At 36.4% G+C, this 18,344-nt stretch overlaps 1 protein-coding gene across 1 annotated transcript in view; it reads left to right on the top strand.

Moving 5' to 3' along the window:
- Nucleotides 1–7,126: 7,126 nt before the first annotated feature.
- Nucleotides 7,127–18,344, top strand: part of CNTNAP2 (contactin associated protein like 2) — a gene marked incomplete at its 5' end in the record, with an annotated part of 659,794 nt that continues 648,576 nt past the window's right edge. Inside the window, one exon of the mRNA XM_026074688.1 lies at nt 7,127–7,274. Coding sequence (XP_025930473.1) covers nt 7,127–7,274 — 148 coding nt within the window. The remainder of the gene's footprint in view (nt 7,275–18,344) is intronic.

Genomic DNA, 18,344 nt, shown 5'->3' with positions numbered 1-18,344 from the left:
AACCCTATGTGGTTCACTAGAGGGGCTGAAATCTGTTCCTTAGGCAGATCTTTAAAGTATCAGCTAATTTTGTGAATAGAAGTACTGGAAGTTTGTCATCTTTATGTTTGGTAAAACATAAAAGAAGGGAATCAGATATTTTCTAGTGAGCTGTTTTGCCTATCGCCAGAATGTTAAGTTCAGTTTCTGGATCTGGAGAAGCCTGAGTCTGTTACTACTTTTGCTGTGCTGCCATCCATAATGTCCCCTAAAAAAAAAATTTAACAATATCTGTATGTTTCTGTCCTGTCTTACTTGAGCCTAAAGTCTACGGGAACAGGAGGATTAAGTGGATTTGGGAAACGAACAAACAAAAACCAGTCTGCATATACGTGCACTCGCTCTCAGATGTCCTACCTCAAATACTGACATAATCCAGAGTTCACCAAGGATGCCTGTTCGGTATTGGAGAGCAGCCTGTTTCCCTAGTAAAATGCACCGATAACTCAGTGATGTTTCTGAGCGTAAAAGGTGTGAACAATTAGGATGTAGAAGGATGAGAAAAGCAATTCAGTCTTGGGTTTGGGGTGAATGTGGAGGGTGGAGAGGTAGTTATTTGTTTGATTTGGTTTTTAGCTTTATGCTTCATTACTCCAAATAAATTGAACAAAGATAATACCCTATAGTAGTGCCTGATGAGAAAAGAAAAAGAGAAAGTGTTTCACTTGCATCCAGTTAATTAATATTAATCATGTTTTGGAAACAGTGTTTGTTTGTTTGTTTGTTTGTTTAGAAAAACTGCAAACAGCAAAGCACAAGGTTGAAACACAGAGAGATTTGAATATGAAACCCATATTTCTAATTTTTATTTCAGGTATCTGAAACTATGTCCAAGGTATCATATCTTGCTTTCACTATTATGATTCCTCCAATTCTCTGTCCTCAACTTTCAAAAACTTTTGCTAAGAATTGCATACAAAACTGAAATCTGTAGGAGCTGTCTCTGAAGAGAGGACAGAATTAACCCTTAAAGGTTTCTTGAGGCTCCTGTTAAAATAATGAAAACTAATCATCCCTCTAAACAAGGTCAAGTCTAGCAATGGTTAAGTAGTGGTTATAAAATGTTAGCATATTATGCTATAAAATCCATAATTTTATGTTGATGAATCACTGGATTTTGCTTGGAGATGTGAAAGGGTAAAATGCAGCAAATAGAGCCTGCATGTTGTTGACTTCATCATGACCACTGTTTGGACATTGTACATATAATTATGATACATACATGATTCTAATGTTTCTAGCATGCAAAGACAGAATTAGGGCCTGAAAATAAACCTCCTAAGATTTAATAGAGAATTTAATGGAGTGATAAAAAATATGATTCTATTTCAAAAATTCTAGGAAGTATTTTGAGCATTGAGTATTTGTATTCAGATACATTAAAAGCCAGTTACTAGATGCATCTCTCTTCTAATTGACCATCTTTTTTTTCCCTAATCCTTACAAAAACATGATATATTAAGATCTCCATCTCTTAATCAAACATGATTGAAATTGGCCAGTGAGCTCCAAAGTTAAGAGGAAACACTGACAGACACGAAAGACTCATGCATGCTCATTTGTATATTCAGCACAAGATTGTACAGGGGTTGTGTTATTAATAAACCAGTTACAGGATGCATAGCAAGTATCTATTTCTTGGTGGAAATTAAATTGGAAGATTGATAAATTTGGTGATCATTGTTCGTATATTGGATTTAAAGGCTCTTGAACTGGTATGAGAGGAGCAGAAGTGTCTGAGACTTTTCTGCCTTAAGTAGCCTACTTTTCTGATTTCTCCCTTTTTAAGTATTGGCACTGTGGAAATAAGACCCATTTTCAACTAAACCAAGTTCCTAACTTTTGATATGTAAGTAGTTCCTCAGAAATCAGTGGTACTACACTATACATGGGTAACTTATCTGAGGCATGTGGCTGAGGTAAGGTTCTGGATAATTGTACTGAAATTGGGAGTTTATGGGTATTAGTGGTAGCAGAATTGGGTTCAGTGACTTCATATTAGTGCAGAAAAGATCAGCAGCAGTAGAGTGTTTGCTTTATCCACATATTAATCCTGAGTTTTTAGGAGCTCTGGTCATTTTATAACCATGAGTCTCAAAGATGAGATCTGGCACCTGTTGTTGGTATTGTTTGCGGGTTTCTTAATTTGGGATAAGAAAAATACTTGCTATGGCTTTTAACTGCGTTCAGATATTGTTTCTCTATTATGATACATTACTGTGTGAGACGATTATGAAGGATGCTATAGAAAAGCAGTCTGACTAAGGATGTGCTCATTATTTTTAAGAAAGAATAGAGTATGCAAGCTGTAGTGTTATTGATTGTGCTGCTCAATAGGAAGAATGAAGAACTGGTTCTCTGGGGAAAAAACTATCACTTCCTATCACCCATTCCTATTCCACGCATCTCTAGGATATGAAAATATAGGAATGTCTCAAAACTAAGTTGAAATTGACCAAATTTTAATCAGTCACTTTCTGACTCATTCCTTTTTTTTCAGTTTATTTGCTATTTTTCCAGTTGTCTTACCAAGTATTGTTTTCTTCTCCACCTTTTCCCTTCCTCCTTGAAGTTAATCTCATAACATTTTCCACTATCCATCCCTTCTAGTCTTGCTGTTTCAGTTTACCTTGTACATTTGGGCTGGATTTTCAAAAGTATCCAGCAGGGAAGTGTTTCAGCAGCTGCAAGGTGCTTAACTAGAGCCTGGCTCAATTTTCTAATGAAGTTATGTTTTTTTGGAAAACACTGATGTGGTGAAACGCGAATGCTTTGCTGAAACATCTCGGTTTTACTGAAGCGTAATGCAGATTTCAGTCACCTGGTGTAGGATCCTGTGGACTGCCCTTCCACAGTGCCATTGGCTGAGAGCTCCCAACACCTACCTGATCCTCAATGGGGCGCAAGTCTGGACAGCTCAAGCGAAGAACAAGGTTRTCCAGATTTTCTTTGCCCTGCAGGCAGAAGGCTGACAGCCAGCCCCAAAACGGTCAACTTGTCAAATTTGTAATCAGTCTGATTTTTGGAACAGCATTTGTTTTTGGAAATTGGAAATGTGTGGAAATGTTTTGGAATATTGGGGATTTTGTATAAAATAAAAATTTTAAGGTTTAACCAGTTCTAAGCTTAATTCACCTTGGGGTTATCAAAGAAAACACAGTTATGTCTTCCTATGGACATTTTTATATTTCATAACACCATACTTTTTTAATGTTGGTTCTGTATACAAGCCCTGTTTCTGAGTACAAGAGTCATTTATGGAGCTATAATATCATGGAACATAGAATCTTTATAGTGTTTTCACTGTTGCTGTATCAAAACGCAGCTAGAAGATTAGATTTTTTTCGTTAGTTCAGACCCATAAATTATTATTCCCTCCTGTGTTTAAAATGCTAATGACAAAGCATAACTGTCAAGAAATGTAATAGTAAGTATATAATTAAACTAATGAAAAAAAATTACCTTGAAAGAAATTGTCTTTCTTCCTGTGTTAATGGAAAAGAAATGTCACCCATGCACTACGCTATTTCTGCATCACCATAGAAAGAGCATATGTTGAAGTAGTTTTAATATTTGTCTCTGAATAAGTCATTTATCTGGATGGAGAATTCTTCACCTGAATTAATTAAGTCAAGTGAAAAATTAATTTGCACCTGAAGCAAATTAGGTTCTGTAGCATATGTGGGGCAGAAGATGAAGTGGTGGATTGTTTTCTGCTTCACTAAAAGTTTAAAAATTGCAAGCATCATCTTGTTCATTTGGCTGAGTATCTGACCAATATTCTTCTATTCTTTACCTCAGTAGCTAAAGTATGAAAACTTCCTCTTTTGTTCACTTCCAACACTACTTCTCATTCAATCTTGAGCCTCTGTCTTTCAGAGATAATTTGCAATGCTGAGAATTTCTTTTTAATCCTTTATAGTAAAAGCATTTTCTCCAAATCAAGTTTGTTAATGGACTTTTTGTATACATAAAGTAGGGTACTGAACAGTATAGCAAAATTGTTCTTTTACAGAAAACTGAACACTTTTTTGTGAGACTTAAGTAACATTCTTGAGATGTATGCTACATACAAATATATAATGTAGCTTTAGCATTTATAATTATTAATTAGAATAACATTGTGTTGTAAATACAGCAAATAAAACCCATTTTGAATCTTAACTTTCCCTAACTTTACTTTCAAACTTTACTAAAACTTACTTTTACCCCTTGGCTTTTTTATGTTCATGCCAAGAAATTTTATTGAATGTCTCTACTATGCCTGTATGTATGGTAGTATGGTGGAACCATACTGGTAAAGTCAAAGTGAATTTCAAAGATTGTACAACATTTTTTGCTGCCTCTAGGGCTGAAGAGAGCTCCTGTGCCACAGGCTTGTCTGTTTTTTTGAACTTAATTAGTTGGCCTATTAAAAGGTATTTTCTGTCCTTATAAATCTGTCCTAGTATGACCCATGAAGAGCACATTTCTGGCAATATTACTTCAGTGAGTTTATGAGATTAATAACCTGGACAACTTGTTTAGTTTATAGACGTATTTCCACCTTTTCCTGCAAAACAGTTTTGTTAAGGGGGGGGGGTTATTGTACATTTCTATATTTTACATTCAGGGACTTGTTCTCTTTTTAAAAAATCTCCACTATAATGTGAGTCTAAATTATACTTTTAAATCTTATTAAATTGTTTGTTAACCTTGGCAAACATGTGGCTTTACAAATTGCATAAACTCTATTTTTAATGAAAACCTGCCTTTCTGAGCCCATGCACAAATCTCAGTCAGAAAAGGAGATTTAACAGCAATAGTACATAATTCACAAGCTCCTGTAAATTGATTTTTCAGGCTTGCAATGATGGATTTTGGTCTGATGTTTGCATTATCCACAGAGCGTGTATTACTGTACCACATTTATCTAAATGAAGGCTGCATTTAGAAGGATATTATTCTGCTGGAAACTAAATAAAATGCATTTTAATTATCTGAGAAACTGATGACACCCCCAGGCTGCCTTATTCTCTACTACCTGTGTCTATGCATCTCATCCAGCAAATGTTACTGGATCATACATCAACAGAACCCCTTCAAATATCAAACATTTGCTGGTTTAGCTCTAAATCTTTCTGACAAAAAACAAACAAAACAGCAAAAAACAGTAAACTCTATGTCAGAGCATAAAGTTTGAAGAGATACAGAAAATCATTCTTATTTTAGGAATCAGTCTTTATCAATCATTTAATCAAATGATATACAAAATATCATGCCCTTCTATATTTTTCCTTCACCCTAGTACTTCTAGTGAATTAAAAGCTCTACATTAAGAGAGTTTTGTTAAGGTTGCGCTAAGGATTAAAAATTTAGGATGTGCCCAAACAGAAATTGTTCTTGTAATGTGGAGCATTATGCTGTATGCTCACAAACGACTTTTTTTTATGGATTGGCTTCTTTATTCACTGCATGAAGTTATATTTCCTAGAACAGGACGTAGAGTACAGACAGCTGTTCAATAGGATTTTTTTCTCCTCATTGTTCAGTGTCTGGTGTCCTTTGTTATATTTGTATGCTAGTCATCTCGGCTCAGAAGACAGAACTATTAATTTCCTCATAAACACTYACCACTCTAATATTAGAGTGCTTTGTAGACATTGATTAATGTATTTTAAGAGCTATACAATGGTATGAGGGGTGGCATCATCTAGCGTGTGAATAGCTGCACTACTGAAAAATTAAGGAGAAAGTAGCCATTATTATATGTCATAATTTTTGCAGCCAAGCAAGGAAGGGAACCACCAACCAGATCTACTGGGCACTGAGCAAAACAGGTATTCATTAAGGATATCCTTGTGGAATAATTATTATCTGGACACATAATTAAAAATAGCTATACCTGTATGCAAAGGATCAACTGAAATTTTATCTTTATCTCAAATTTTTGATAACTTGATTTTGCAGTAGTATTCCTTACACCTCAGTTGTTCCTTCAGTTGTTTTTATTTTCAGTGTATACTGAAGTATGTTATTGGAGATTACTTGGATATATTCAGGTGGTAAAAGTGTACGTACTACTACTGACTCTTTGCCTCTATTTTTATTCTGTAGCTAAAGCATCATTTTTTAGACTGCACAAAGTGATTATTTTCAGAGTCTCTCTAGCAGTGGGTCAACTTTTCTCTGTTCATTTATGACTACTTTGTTCACTGTTCCAAGACACTCATTTCTTTTGAAAATTATCTGGGAAGAGGTGTGAAAGTTCCTCTGAAAATATTAAGCCTAACTGAAAGAGCAACAGTTTGTTAGGTGGAGGAATAATCTTATTTTTAACATCTGCCTTCAGTCAATGAATGGATTGTCCACAAGCTGACTAGAGAAAAAAATATATGTTAACTGGGAGGTATTGTTAATTTTTGAGCTTGATGCTATGAAATATTTTACCAAGAAGTAGAAAAAAAACACAAAATTCGCACTAAGTATTACTTCATTGATTTTCAAAACTCACTTAAAAATTGTTGTGTCCTTTCCTAACTTCCAAAGTTTTATTAACCAAAAATAGGCTTTGCTGTGGGTGACAGTTACGGTTATGACAGAAATTAGATACCCACTTCCCAGTGGGTAATACATCAAAAATAAGGGAAGATTTCTGGGCTACTGGAAATTGAGACATTGGGGGGGTTTCAGGTCTGTTGTAGGTAGTGGGTTATTGCAGTGGGAACACGTGTGGGGAAATAACAGGAGCATGTAATCTAACGGTTTAATGATGGGTTTCTTCTTCCACAGAACAACTGCTATGGGTGGGACACTTTTATGAACATTTTAATGACTGCGTCACAGGTTAGCAATGTAGAATGGATTGCTTTCTTACCTCGCTGCAGCTTTTCCATGAATTCAACATATCTGTTGTGGAGAAAGAGGACATGAGGTCCCAGTGAAACAGTTCCTAAATTGACTGTTCATTTGGTCACTAGCAAAGAAAACTTTAACATAACGTAGGTGCTCTGAGAACTTCAGTACCTAATGTTTTTCTTCATAGCAGGAAACCTTTATAGCATGTGAGATAGATGTAATATAATCATTTTATTTTTCTTTCTCTTAGGCATTTCCTGGAAATACAAATTCTGATAGTGTGGTCCGGCATGATTTACAACACCCAGTTATTGCTCGCTATGTGCGTATAGTTCCTTTGGACTGGAATGGAGAGGGCCAAATTGGGCTGAGAATTGAGGTCTACGGCTGCTCTTACTGTAAGTTTTTCCATGATTATCCCTGTTTTTTATTTCTAAATAAAACTGTCTTTACATCCCAGATTAAATCTAAAACTCAAGTACTTTTTGCTTAAATAGATTAAGATGTTCCATGATTGCTAATTATATTGCCCAGGGCCTCATGAAACATTTATTGTAGCCTTACCTCTGAGATGCTAGTTAGCTCTTCTGTGGGAGAGGCAGCACTGGAATCCACAACGATGCTGCTTTGAAGTTATTCTTTTTGATCTTCATGGTTGCTTTTGCAGAAGACTTTGACTATTATTATGTTAGCCTGAACAGGCCAGTTCAGGAAAAGGTAGTATTCAGAGAAGTGTCACATTGGGTCTTGAGGGGAACAGTTGGGAAACAAGATATAATTCATTGCCTGGTATTAAAGATAAAATTAAAGCAAATAAGTAAGAATTCTATCAAGGCAGCTCAGATTGTCTAAGTATGTAACACATTTTTCAGAGGTTTGCCTTTACTATATGAATATGAATTTAGAGTTTCTTTTGAAATCCAGATAAGCAGTGGCCCAAATGCTACTCAAGTTATGGACAGAATTGATTATGTTTTAAGAAAAGTAAGGGTAGCTTCTAAATGCCCTTCCTTGAATTTGATCCTGCCTGTGCTCAAATAAAGTCTACAAACCTGCAGAAAATAGCTGTCTGACAGCCTATTTCTAAATACATATTTTTATGCAGTATCCTGGTTTGTAGGTATTTTAGCTGGAAGGCCATATTTGAGATTTCTCTGTTTTTATTCTAAGCAGGGCAGGAGTTAGAATAAAGGTAGGACCACACGTCCTGCAGATCTCATCCATTGACTTCACTGGGTAACTTCAGGCATATGGGTGCCCTTTGCCATCAGAACTAGCAAAAAGAAAAATGCCAGTTGTGGTTTTGATTTTGACAGATACTTCAAAGCCTAGATACTTTCATTTGACACCAGTGAGAACCACAAAGAGTAGCGTTTCAACATCATTTCTCCTATTTCTGTGCAACAAAATATATATTTGAAAAATATATACTTAACTGCCAAAGAATTTCCAGGCAGCTGCACTGACTTAGCTGAGAAATCAAATCAAGCTTGCTGTGGTGAGGTCAGTGTAGTGCTGAGGGCATTCATGGGTGTTAGATACGTTTGTAAAAAGACAACAGGGTATATATTATCTTAAGAACTGTGGGCTATTCTAAAGTTGATTAATACTCAAAAAGAAACTGAGCTTATGAAGTTTTTTAAATCACTGTGGTTATTCAGTGCACAGCCTCTTAATCAATATACATTTACCATTGCACTGCTAAAATGTTTTACTGTGCTGTTTTTTAAATATATAAGCACTACAGAACAGTTAATTTTGCAGCAGCATGATAAATATTTACTTTTAAGTACACCTACTTGCTTTGTACATCAAATACAAATTCAGAAGTTTGATAAAAGAAACCAACATCTAGTTTTTTGTGAAATATGACTCTTTTTAGCAGAAAAATGCCTTTAAATAGCAGAATCAAACAATAAAAATCGTGATCTTTTCTGAAATATTTACAGCTGAAAGCACTATTTTTTTGATGAAATAGGTAGACAAAGTACTGTAGGTACATGACAGGATGCTTTTAGAGGCTTAAAGTAAAATGAGAAAAAGTAAAAAACAGTTGGTTGACAAAATGATTTCAGTCATTTGATGARAAGTTGCTTGGTTGACAGACTGCATACTTTTGGAGGAGAAGAAAAAGTGTCTGTCAGGGAAACGATGTACGGGCTTATAAAAATACTGATAAAACGTCTCTTCACAGAAGAACTGAAGCAGCCAAACTGTAATTTTGATGAAAGAGTAGGGTTGGGCTGCTTGTGGTAGAGGTGATTTCAATAATTATTTTTAGTTTATTAAAGCATTATTGATAAAAATTTTACATTGTTATGTGTACAGGAACTTCTGTTCTAAAAAAAACCCTTCTAAAATGCTTTGTGATTTTGAGATGTAGAAATTGCTTTCACCATCCCTGAAATGCACTATCAGTAGGATAGCAGCAGAGCAGCGAAGAAGAAAATCTAAAAATTCATTGTTAAAAGAGAGGAAGGCAATCCTTTGGTATGACTACTGGAACAGGGAAATAATGTGTAGAAATTTTCACCTTGTCTTGAAATTCACTGTCTGGTGCCAGGCTTCATCGTTTGAAGCTAGGTRTAGAGCGCTGCTTTGTTCCATGTAGACGTGTCCTCTGGCACAGGCAAACTTTTTAGCCTTAACAAACAGAAGTGTAGACACTTGCGTATAAATACAAGCACTGCCTTTAAGCAGTGTAATTTGCAGATTAATCCCTCTGCCACTGATGGAAGTGGCCACTGGGATAATTAGTGATTTTGAAAGGCTGATTAAAAAATAGCCTCCTAGTCAAATTTGCCCCAAATTTTGGCAACRTTACCCAAACAACAAGGCTGCCCAATGCATTGCAATTGTACCTTTTTGAAAGTTTGTAGATTCATATTGGATGTATTCTTTTACTTTAGATGTTTTTGAAAAAGCATTTTCAGATACAGAAATTGGGCATCTTGCACATATTGCAAACATATAACTGTAAAAACATATATTTAGTGACTACGAAAACTCTTCTTTCCTTGCACATTACTGCAACCTGATCATCAGTTGCAGAATACTGAGAAAATCAGTTCATTGTGTCAAACCGCTTATTCAAAAATCCTGTAATTAATTGCCATAGTTTCCAGTTCCTGTTTTGGGGGGCTATGCTTGTAAGATACACATTTAGGTTTTTGCCCCAGAGATGAAAACCACCTTCTTCCTCTCCCAGCAAAACAAAGCAAAAATAGGTGCAATTTCCAGAGAGGGGATTAGATCTGATGTCTGCCCCCTGAAGAAGTTAACAACATGATCAAATCTTCTCCTTCCAGTTGTGTTTTGTTTTGCTTTAAGTTTGAGAACTGGGATGAAATGGCATCTTTGTATTTTGTGTAGATGAGTCCTGTGAGGTCAACTTCTAAAAGAAGACCTCTTAGAAGTCACCAAAAAAGAATTAGGGGCTCACCGCAGACCAAGATTCAGAATTGTATTGTTAGCTGTGAATAATGGTGACATTACTTTCAGAAAAGGCCTTCATTCTCCATAGGGCAAAACTGACTTTTATTTGAGGGAGAAAAGAAAAAAAAATTATTTGTGTAATGACTACATCAATGGAGGAGTTGCATGAGAAAAAAAATAAGCTTGGAAAGCAATAGCAAATAGATTATTATGTAACATAAACTATTTATTTCATAGTCAATGGGAGTTTTAACGTTCACTTTAAAAGGAGCTATTTAGTCCTCTGTAAAGGGGAAAAGGATCTTTACACTTAAAGTGACATCATTTATCAAAAAACAAGTCATAGAGAAGAAAGCAATATAACCAAAGGCAGGATATCCACTGAGTCAGTTAAGGCAAAACTGATGGTAGATTTTTATTCATACTCTTTTGGAGACAGAGAGCAAAGGCATGTGACATATATCTTCCATCATTTCCACATTTATGAATTTCTGAGACAGGCAGTAATGTCATGGCATCTGCAGGCTATGACAACTGTAATAAAGTACGTTTCACTGCCAATTCGTGAAGATCGCAATAAGCTCCTGCAGGATCATTGCCATATGAATCCCTCAATCTCTATCCTGTGGCAGATGAATGTCTACAAAATAGCCATAGCTTTACTATTGCATAATCTTTGKTTTTTTTTCTCCAAGATAACCATAGAAGGATTTCTGGGTGCTGAAGTCCTACGTTATGAGTGGAAATATCATGATCTTCATTTGTCTGCTTTTTTGATATGGTTGTGTTGTAGATTTTCTGTGTCTAAATTGGATGTATGAATCTTTCTGATGCAGTTGTACATCTGATGGTAAGAATTTTCAAATTCCAGATGATTCCTTTCTTAAGTGTAGGATATATTTGGGGGGAAAAAAACACGCTTGGAAATGCTTTGAAAGTTGTGCAAATACTCAGTATACATAAGGCAAATTCCTAGCAATACATCTTGCAGAAACAATGATTAAAGCTCCACTAATAGTTGCAAACTGACTTTTTTTTCCATTCTTTGACCAGCTCTGTTTTCTAGTACATACAAAGCAGCGGAACTGAACAAATGTCATCTGAGCAGTGTTTGCAAATCTATTCATTTCAGTTATTAGCTATACTATTTGTATTTTGCTACCTATGTCAAATGTTACTGTTTCAGTTTTCTGATGGATGACTAATATTCTTTTTAGCGAGGGAAGTAAAGAAAGAAAAATAGCAACCACAGTCCTTAGGGTTCTGTGCAATCAAGAATGTTTGTACGGCAAGCACTTACTCTCCAGATATTAGACTGAACAAAACCTTGGTCATGTAAACATTTACAAGAACAAAAATAAGGCCTAGAGAATGCTGTTAAGGGATTAGCCATTAGGATTTGAAATGAATGTTTGCAAGAACTGTTTATGAAGTACTGAAGTGCTACAAACTGTGGGCTGAACAGATCTTTAGGTAATTGTTGACCTGGTTAATCCTGCCTGCCTGCTGAGACTTTGGCTCCCAAGGGCAACCATGGCTTGAGCCAGTTCCACATGCAGCCCTACTCGCTGCTAGGAAATTTTCCATGGTACTTTGAAATCTCCTTTGCTCCTTTTCATGCCATTGCTGCTAACTAACTATCCAGTGCTTCCTTGCTCTGCCAAGGGGTAGCCATATGTATTTAACGTGAGAGCTCAGTCCTGCCCAGAATCATCTATTGTGTCTAGAGGTCAACAGGAATATTGAAGGCGGATGAGGAAGCTGCTGTATTTGGCTTTTGCAGAATCTGGCCGATTTCAGCTTGGGATTTTGTTTCACCAGCATAGCATCAAAAAACTCCAAGCATGGTCCAAAGACCCTTGAAGCGATGCGATTGCCGTTGGAACCCCATATGCTGAGTAAAATACAGTTCTCTATGTATATACGTGTATGCCTATATATTTCCGCTGTTACACTTTTGGTCCCTGTGTGAATTTTTATCTAAGTGGTGAGGGTACTAATACGGTTCCATAATCCAATTAATTGATTCCCTGCCCCTTCCTATGATATTTTATTACTCCTAATAAATGTGTCACTAAGTTGCTGGTAAGACTTTTCTGACCATCTAAATGGTGGAACTCTATAAAAATACTAAAAGGCAGAAAGGAAGAACCATTTTGAAGCATACCTTTTGTGAAATCACATTCTCACATTTCTAGCAATTCGGTTAGAATTGTTGTAATTAACACTCCTTTGAATATGCAGGGATTTTACTTTTGGGGAAAAAAAATCATAGAACTGAAACAATTGTGTAGCAAAGGTCCCTCTGAATTCCACAGCTTTGCTTGTGAGAGTGGATGGGACAGTTAGGAGTTCTCCTACCCATACCCTTTTTTTTTTTYTCTCTCTCTCTCTGAAATTTCAGCATTTTTATACTCAGTGGGTCTATACCTATTTAGGTCTGTGATTTTAGTCATCATCTTCACAGCTCAGCAGCTGCAAACATAGCTTGATATTCTCTCTTTCTGACATTAAAGGTGCATGGCTGAATACTCACATCTAGCGTGTGGAGAGTGAGGGAAATGAACTGTTGAACTTTTTGTTTGCAGACTTTTAGCGATATGTTTGAATACATGCTTTCTTTAGGAAAGTTTGCTGCACTGTTAATATACATTTTATCTTTTTGGCATGGCCTTTTTTCTTAAATATCATGAAAATTGATGCCTTTTCTTCTCCATACATTCTCTGTTCTGTGATAGTTTTAAAACAGTAGGTTTTTGCAAAATTAAGACCAAAAATACCTTCCTGCTTTACAAAAATTCTAGATATGGCCTGGTTGCCCCCATCCCTCCACAATGAGAGGTGGTTACATTTCTACATGCCTGTCCGTGTATTTTGGTATGAAAAAAGGCAAGAACAGACTTGAGTCCATTTGTTGCCAGAAACAAGCATGGGTCCATTGGTACTAGGTGCAACATTAAAAAAAAAAAAAAAATCTATTTCTTCTGCTTTAAAGACATCAAAATGATGAATTATGAAAATTTTTTTTAGCGATTTTGTAATGCATTAACATATGATTTTTAAATCAGAAAACTCAGACTGAAAGAGAAAAACAGTTTTCTTTTTTATATCTTATTAATTTTATCTCTTTTTTTCCTAAATGGAATGTTTCAAAAAAGGTTGACATAAAATGAATTTGTGTTAAAAAATGCCTTTTTTATTTAAATAGTGTATTAAGTGGAAAGAAAACATTCTGTTTTTGTAAGTTAGACCTTACAGCCTAAGAAAATGTTTTTTTCTTTTTTTAACCTTTTAGTTAGTCTGATGCAATACAAATCTCCCTCCCAAACACACACCAGCTTTTTGAAACAAGCAGCAAACTGAAAAGTCCATTATTTTTCCATTGCTGCTTGTAATGAGGTTAGTGGTAAATAATCTCAAGCACTGCAAGTTTGAGAACTGCAACAGAAATGTGTATTCTTTACAGGTCCATTTGTTAGATGGCAATGAATGTATAATCAAACTCGGAGGAAAACAAGTATATTTTCTAGGAATACATGCCAACCAGCTTGTTCAATTGTATTCTCAGACAGTTTTCAATTACACTTGAACATTTTTTTAAACATTCAATATTTCTTTCAGAAGGATATATGTAGCTGGTTCATTTGAAAAAGCTCTTTTATGACTTTTTTATGGAATGAGGAAAAACTTGTCCCAGATAAATGAACAGAATGTAATCCCCAAATCTACCACATTTTGTATAACGTTTAATACAGTCAGGTTTGGCTCTCCTCTTGCAGAAAAGAGCAGACTAACAATTTCTACTAGGTCTTCCAGTAATTTCCCACACACACTCCAAAGCAAGAGTATTTGGTGGAGGTCTGTACTGTATCAGTTAATAGGAGGATGGAGATTTAAAAAGTATTCTTGGGTTCATAATCATCTGGGGAAGTGGAAAAGTGAAGTGAAGTCAGAGTATCCTTTTTCACAGAGTAAGAACTGAACAGCCTCAGTCTAGTCACGACAGCCTAGCCTTTAAAGGCTTTTGCTTGAATGAACGCTCCTGATGGGTTTGCCCAGCATTTCTTTCTTGTATTTCTTTAAGCGGTGATTGATCCATTTGCCCATGATGACTTGTTCACTTGAGAAATCAGGTGTTTTACTTCTCATGAAGCAAAAAATGTTGGCAGATTTCAGACTATGGGTTTTGGTTCTGTGCCATTGATTTTGAGCCTGAAAGGCCTCACCGGTATTTGTTTTCCTGCCTGTCTGGAATAAAATATGTATTAAGGATGCAGTTATTTCCAGACTTGGTTCATTTTATTCTGTTCTCTTTTTTATTTGCTTTTCCCTAAAGTTTAGCTGAAGATGATGCATTTTGTATTTTCCTTTTAAGCAAAATGGCATATGGTGTCTTGTGATGAGTAAACTCTTGTTTCTGCTMTGCCAAAGGTAATGTTAGTTTTCTGTGATATGAAGCTGCATATGTTAAGGAGTCAACACAGCTGAAGGGAAGAAAAACATAGTTAACTCTTCATAATAAAGCTTTTGTAAAAAATGTGCCTGGGGAGTTATATACAGTGTATCCCAATAAGGAGGTGAGCTTCTGCACCAGGTCGTATTTTAAAGCAGGAGTCTCATCTTTATGAGAGCAGCTGCGGAGATTTAGGTCAGGACGTTGGCAATTTTTCCCCAAATCCTCGAGGACAGGGAAAGCGCTCAGGTTTTCCCATTTGGTCAGGGTGATGTGGGAGGCCCCCTCTCCTGGTGCCTCGCCTGCCACCTGCCATGGGCTTGCGGGGACGGCCGCTACTGCCAGCCCGGCTTGGCCACTGCTGGCGGCTCCCTTCTGCCCGGCCTGGCCTCGGGGCAACGAAAAGCCAAGGAGATGCAGGTGCCAGCGGCGTCCCGCCGGCGTTTACCCAGACCGGCAGTTCTCATAACGCCCACTAAAGGGCCACAGGAAAACAGGTCGGACCATCTTCTGGGTCTGCTTCACGTCCCCTGTTGAATTAAATTACAAGAAAACGCTTTTTCCACTCGACCAAGCAACCCCCTAGTTTCCAACAGCTCCAATTACAACGGTGTCAGGTGTCACGCAAACGCCGGGGGTTGGATTCTTTGCTGCTGCTGTTTTAGGGTAAACATTTCCGCAGCTGTCGCCAGACATTATTAATTCACAACGGTAAGCGAAATGGCCTGCACGATGAGCATGGCCAAGCGTGCTGCTGGTAAAAATCTGTGTTCAATTCAGCTGCAATCCTTAGTAGGAGAAATTTGAGAAACACTTTTAGGCTCCCCACTGCTGCCGCATTTCTTCTTATATTGTTCTGAGCTGCATAGCAAAACAGTGGAATACTGAGTATTTTTTCTCTTGAATATAGTTCAAGTGGTTATTTTATTGTAATTACTTTTGAGTACAGCTTTATCTGGATCTTTACATGACTTCATAGATTGCTCCTTGAGGAGAGAAGGCACACTGAGATCCCGCAGTAAGTGCTACGTTGTGCACATTGAAGTGGGGCAAAGATAAACCACTTCAAAAATGAGAGTTTGGCATTTTTTAAGAATGCCATTATACACAGGAGATTATTAGAACCCATATGCTATCCTCTCTTGTTTATGATACATATGATTTTAGTAAAAATGGAAATAGAAATGTGGAAAATAAATTTATCTGAATTTTTTTAAACAAATTATGGGACATCTAGAATTTGTGTTTCCTTGGTAAACTCGTGGTGAAACTGTGCAAATAGTACACACAAAAATTTCCTTAATTACAATCGTATGTTTACACATATCGAATATATTTGAAACTTTTATGTTAAYATTTGGCATACGTTTGATCAAATAATGTTACTGACAAGGTATAAGCTGAAATGACAGTTGCAAGCAAAGACTGAAAATTAGGGTTCAAATTTTGAAGTAATCTTTTCACTATAAATTGAATTCTGAGACCTACATTAATTAAGAAGAACATAAAGGTATGGCATATGGACCATGAATATATACGTATTTACCTTTATCAAATATTTATAGTCTGAGCTGTTTCTAAATAAACAGCTGATTCCTTCCTATGCTTTGTACAAAATCTAGAAAGTCAGCCTTTTCAAAAAATGCTTAAAAATTTATAATTTATAACTTTAAAAAATAGATATGAACTAATTTTAAAAAGTGTGTAGGTAATTTGCAAATAGAGAAGTAGTAAATTTTCATACCTTCTTGATTCTGTGAATTCACCAGATTTTACCAACCAGGATTTTATAGTTCCATATTTATTACTAGTTAAAAAAAAAAAAATTATATGTGATGGGTTCCCACAAATCCTTGGTAGAAATTTCCCTGCATGGTGATGGTTCTATCACCATATTTTCCAAATCCACAATGTAATTTTTTCAATGTGGACATATTCTTCCTTTCTTTCTTTCTCGTAGACCATATATACTTAATCACCCTCTTGGCTTTAAGTAAATTGAAGCGCTAGGGAAATCAGTTTTCTAAAGCCACAGCCATCAAAAAAGTCCTTACAGGGACAATAATTTCCTTACATTAATAATGATTTACAGCTGACATTTGATATAACTGGTCGGTATGTCAGCTTAGTGATGCCGCTTAAAGTCAACCATGTAATAATTTGTACAGCCACAAATGCATCCCTGTACCTAAGCCTACCACAGTCAGTAGGTGAATTTCTTTGGATTTCTCGAAACTTTGGATTAGAAAAAATATATATATTTTGTTAAGTGGTAATAAAACATCAGAGAGTTGCAAACTTTCAATAAACATGTACAGGTAAGAGAAGGGCTGCAACATAGTGAAGGGGAAACAGGTAGTGTAGATTTACAGTCATAAATTCAGTGGAATACTCTTGCTTTACTTGTGAGTTGTGACTTAAATTCATTTGGTTTATTGATGTGTTACATTAGGTGGCTGTTAAATTGAAGCAAGAGTTTTAGTAAACATCTTCAATACTGCCCTTTTATTGACTGCTGCATTAGGAGAGTCAGAAGGAAGCTAGGAAACTGCATCTTTCAGCAGTTTATTACTGAAACCTTTCTCTTGCCAACCTAATTTTTCTCTGCCCTCCGTTGTCAGTTGTTTTCTATACAAATCTCTCCCATGACTTCTCTCTTCTTGCTTTAAATGTGTGTCATTTCCTGATTCCATTCCTCCTTTGTCCAGTTTTTAAGAAGTGGAGTGGCAAAGACAAAGGCAACATTCAAGATTATTCGCTGAATTTTAACTGACAGCACAAACATGCAGTCTCCTTTACGCACTAGATAATAAATGCCTGGCCATTTGGGAGTAAAGCCAAACTGTTTGGCAGTTTTCACCTCTGGAAAAATGTTATATTGATTTCAGCTGAGCTACTCACATACTCAGCTCTTTTCTTGGGATCTGGGAATACCCAGCACCCCTCAGGATTTGTATTGGACTTCCTAAAATATGGATACTTGATAGTGAAGGCACCTAAAATGTGAGGCAATTTTCGGAAATGTCAGGTTCCAGATATGACAGTCAGCCTTCCAAGCCCATCTTTCACCATGGTCAGACTCCAGCATAGGACATCTGTAACTTTAGGAGTAAATTTACTTGCAACAGCTTTGGAGGGGGATGGAGGTCATCATTAGTTGCAATATAATTCTTCACAAGTATTAGTTGTATTCAGCATGAGTTTTAGGAGTAAACCACCGGAATAATTGCCCAGGCAATGGGTATATCTCTGTAACCTCAGCTGGGCAGTAGTAGAAGTCACCCAATATGTAAAGTGGAGGAAGACAGCACTGTGCCTTAAACTCTGCTGTCGTTTCCCTCTAATTTAGTGTCAATTTTGGAGGTACCAGGGGCAAAAAAAGAGAAAAAAGCCTATTGCAAGTCTTTCCTTTGCAAGCTTAAAAGAAGACCTCCTCTGGGCTTCCCACCACAGATTTTCTGTTGTCTGTTATATTCTGTTAAACCATTTTTATGCAATGCATCTTTGTATTTTCTCCCCTGAGAGGGCCTTTCAGATGGTATCGACTAGACTACTTTTTCCTCATGCTTAAGTATATTAC

This window comes from Apteryx rowi, unplaced genomic scaffold (genome assembly GCF_003343035.1).
Source record: "Apteryx rowi isolate R43461 unplaced genomic scaffold, aptRow1 scaffold_395, whole genome shotgun sequence".
NCBI classification, from domain to species: domain Eukaryota; kingdom Metazoa; phylum Chordata; class Aves; order Apterygiformes; family Apterygidae; genus Apteryx; species Apteryx rowi.
This window is presented reverse-complemented; position numbering and strand designations above follow the sequence as displayed.